At 49.7% G+C, this 4,000-nt stretch overlaps 1 protein-coding gene across 1 annotated transcript; it reads right to left on the minus strand.

Moving 5' to 3' along the window:
• Nucleotides 1–1,975: 1,975 nt before the first annotated feature.
• On the minus strand, nucleotides 1,976–2,806 carry LOC123041680 (uncharacterized). The gene has a single exon (XM_044464261.1). The coding sequence runs from the start codon at nucleotides 2,743–2,745 to the stop codon at nucleotides 2,215–2,217; it is 531 nt and encodes a 176-aa protein (XP_044320196.1). The 5' UTR covers nucleotides 2,746–2,806; the 3' UTR covers nucleotides 1,976–2,214.
• Between the last annotated feature and the right edge of the window lie 1,194 nt (nucleotides 2,807–4,000).

The raw sequence follows: 4,000 nt of genomic DNA on the forward strand, positions 1-4,000 counted from the left end.
TCGTCGGCGATGAAAGTGAGCGCACCGAGACGGATCTCGTGGCCCTCGACCAGAGCTCCACCGGAAACCATGATGAAGGCGATCGGACAAATTGCAACTTCTCCAAAAAAGTCGCTAAGACACCTGCCCCACGGTGGGCGCCAACTGTCGTGGTTCTAAGTCTGACAGTAGAATGGGGGGTAAGTATGAGAAGGCAAGGTCCTAGCTATGGAGTAGTTGTACACACGAGTGTTTAGCGAGTTCAGGCCCTTCTCTGAGGAAGTAACATCCCTACGTCTCGGAGCCCGGAGGCGGTCGACTGATCTCTGTGTATATGAGTTACAGGGGTGCGAACCCTTCTACCAGTGGAGGGGGTGTCTTATATAGAGGACGCCAGGACCCCAGCCAGCCCACGTAGAGGAGGGTTAAAGTATATTAAGGCTGGGCGTTACTGGTAACGCCCTACATAAAGTGTCATCATGACCATTAAGACTATTCAATTACAGTCCGTTTGGATGCAGAGTAGATCCTGAACTTCTGATGGTCGAGTGCATCTTCATGGTCGAGTGTCTTCTAGCCAGTCGAGTGGAGTCTCCCTTGGTCGAGTGGAACTTCTCTTGGTCGACTGGAAGGTAGCTTCGGATACCATGTCCTTGGGCATGGTATCCTAGATAGGTCCATGACCCTACCCCAGGTACATAACCTTATCACTACCAAGAACTAAAATTGGGAAAAGATTAAGTTTTTATTTGGCCAAGTAGTCTAATCATCCCCCTCTAGACATACTTTCGATCCTACAGCGACTGACCCAAGTTGGACCGACGGACGGCTAGCACTAGCCAAAAGAAAATGATAACGGAAATACTAACGCCCACATGTGTGGGCATTTGCATCTCTCCCACACGCATGGATTAACATCGGTTTGAGTTTGCATGAATCTTGGCATGTTTTGCCAGATTTTTTATGTCACGTAGGATTGGGCTGGTGTGTGGGCATTCATCCGGTCGCTCACATGTCCATTTCCACACGCAGAGGTGGTGGTGTGTGGGCGCTTAGCAGTTCACCCACACGCCAGTTTTCAACGCACACAGAAGGGCTGGTGTGTGGGCTTTATCAGTTCGCCCACACGCCTGTCTCCTCTCGCACACCCAAAGCTATCAGTTGCCATGTGTTTTGCAGGGTACATGGCAACTGCCCTAGTATGCTTGTAAGCAGATGGCAACTCTCTTTTTACCCGAACATATTTTTTTGCCATGTCTTTTTGTAGTGCTACATGGCAACTGCCTAGTGTTTAGTAGATGGCAACTCCTAAATATACTGCCGCGCCCACACGCCCGTCTCCTCTCCCACACCCAAAGCTGTCAGTTGCCATGTGTTTTGCAGGGTACATGGCAACTGCCCCCTAGTGTGCTTGTAAGCAGATGGCAACTCTCTCTTTACCCGAACATGTTATTTTACCAGGTCTTTTTGTTGTGCTACATGGCAACTGCCTAGTGTTAGTAGGTGGCAACTCATAAAGTTTTTAAACCATGGCAACTGTAGTAAACCAGACCACACATGGCAACAACTGCAGTTGTCCAAAAATGGCATCTGGCACTTGACCTAAGATGGCAACTACAATTGAGCAGCCATGGCAACTGTAGTTGTCCGACATGACAACTGTAGTTCAGCAACACGACAACTGCAGTTAAACGAACATGGAAGAGGGTTCGGACCATGGCAATTGTGGAGACGCGTGGTGACTGTCACGCAGGGCGTACGGGACCATGAGGTAGAAGGCCTGACGTACGGGCGTGTGGGCGTTATTTATTTTGCCCATACGTAGGCGTGTGGGAGGGACCGCGAGGCAAAAAAAGAGACGTGTGGTTTTTACTTGTTTTGCCCACACGTAGTTGTGTGGTTGGTTTTCTTAGACACCACACAAAACGTGTGGCCAGACCCGTTAATGCCCACACGGTGTCCGATGATAATTACTACTTTTGAAACCAAATTTCGAAAGGCATCGCATCTAACATTTATTTTTGCTCAGTAGGTATACCCATAGCCCACATGTGTACGTAGTACACTTAGTTACAAGTTACAAACACTCCATGTAGAAATCAAAATAAAGTGATACAAGCTGGCCTGTCCTTCCTCATCGAAAGTACGAACGTACTCCTCTCCTCTTAACACGTACCTGACGTACGCACGCCCTCGATCTCTCAGCTCTCATGTCTCATGCCTCAGCGTCGCGCGTCATGGCGAGCGCTGCAAAACTGGGGGAAAGTTCTGCGCCCTGAGCTGCTCATAGAACATATTGATGAACTCCTCCGCCCTGTAGTCCACGTCAGGCTCAAGCTCGTAGCAGGCCGACCCATCAGCCTCATCTTCCTCCTCAACCACATCGTCCTCCTGTGTCGCCGGTGGCGACCCGTACGAGGCCCCAACGGTGGCACCAAAGCAGGAAGAGACGGCAGCGCTGGCGGCGGCACCCCGCTTCAGCCGTGACTGGAGTCTCTTGGCCGCAAGGAACGCGGGGCTAGGGCTGTCGCTACACGAGAACTCGTGCTCCATTAACGCGCGAGGAGGGCAGTATGGCGGCAGACGCTTGTTGCTCTTGCCGTGGTAGGAGGAGACGACGGCGTGGGTACGCCTCGCCACGTTGTGGAGGAGTCGGCGCCGGTTCGTGAAGAGGTACTTGAGGTAGTCTGCGGCAAGGACGAGGAGGCTGCGCAGACGACGCCTCGCTGTCTTCGAGCTGCAGCGCCGGAATCGATCTTCGTCCATTCCGTCGCGCCGGGAAGTTGATGATGATCCTGGTAGGGTTTTTGTCAGTCTACATGTAGCATGAGGAATTTATGACCTGGACCGTCCTTGCTCAAGGGCTATCCTTTTATAGCTAACCTAGTAGTGGATGAAAATTATTGGTGTCACAGTGGGCTGCACAATTTCGGGGCAAGAAAGGTTAATTTAGTGGGCCTGAGAAGCAAGCACAAATTAGCTGGACTAGACTTGTTGCACCGTTTGCTAGTGCTAGACACGCTCAAATTAGCTGCATTTATCAAATTCTAAAGAATAAAAAAACCTCCATATCAAGATGACATTCCAGCGTTTGCACGTAAGGTGTGAGAAATGTATGCTGTTTCTAGAAGGGAAAAATGATGAAATTACTGAGATTAAGCGAACAGAACAGAGAACACGGTTGGTTTTCTTTTACGAAAAAGATGGGGAGTTGTCTTGGCCATCACGATTGCGAGTACGCGCAACTCTCTCCATTTTTCATGCCCAAGCAAAACACACTTGTCAGTAGACGTCAAACCTTCGCCATGCTGCACGCTGAAAATACTAAAATAATCCCATGCATGTCCCACACGAGAGACGCAGGTGGCTAGCATGCAAGGCCCATTTGCATGAAGCCACTGAGGAGTTACTCTTACTTGAGGAGAAGACGCTGGAGAACGGCCAGAAAACCAGGGTTCTAGCTCGATCTCGCATGAAAGCTAAAATTTTGCATGCAGCTCTTCAGCGAGCTTATCGCCTACCCTTGCTTGGTTTCACCGCAAACCGAAGCTAGAATACGCGTTGTACGTGTGCTTTACCCCATCTTCGTGTAATTCTGGAGGAGTTGTGGAACACGCGAGTTGTAAGTTTGTAACGGACGAGAGCGCACTTCCTCCGCAATGATATGATCATGCATCAACGTGTAGGGGCACGTTGGCTAGTCAAGCTTGAATCAACACGCAAAGAATGTTGTTTGCTGATGCGGTGTATTAGTTCAAGGTAGTAGTGGCATAGGATTGGCATAAGCATATAGGAAAGTGTGCACTGAGGAAATTTTAGATAAATCACTACTCCTACTTCTGAACGTGGCATTCGGGGCAGTTCTTGACTTCTCGTATGCAGCTAGTTTTGAGTTTCGCGTTTGGCCAAGAGTCGCTAGTACTCTATTTTTGGTGGTGGTTCTAAAAGCATCTACAACACGGTGCCTTAAACCCATCTCAAACGTCCGGACGGGCTGATCAGTCGGTGACCGGTCACAAAA

This window comes from Triticum aestivum, chromosome 2B (assembly GCF_018294505.1).
Source record: "Triticum aestivum cultivar Chinese Spring chromosome 2B, IWGSC CS RefSeq v2.1, whole genome shotgun sequence".
NCBI lineage: Eukaryota > Viridiplantae > Streptophyta > Magnoliopsida > Poales > Poaceae > Triticum > Triticum aestivum.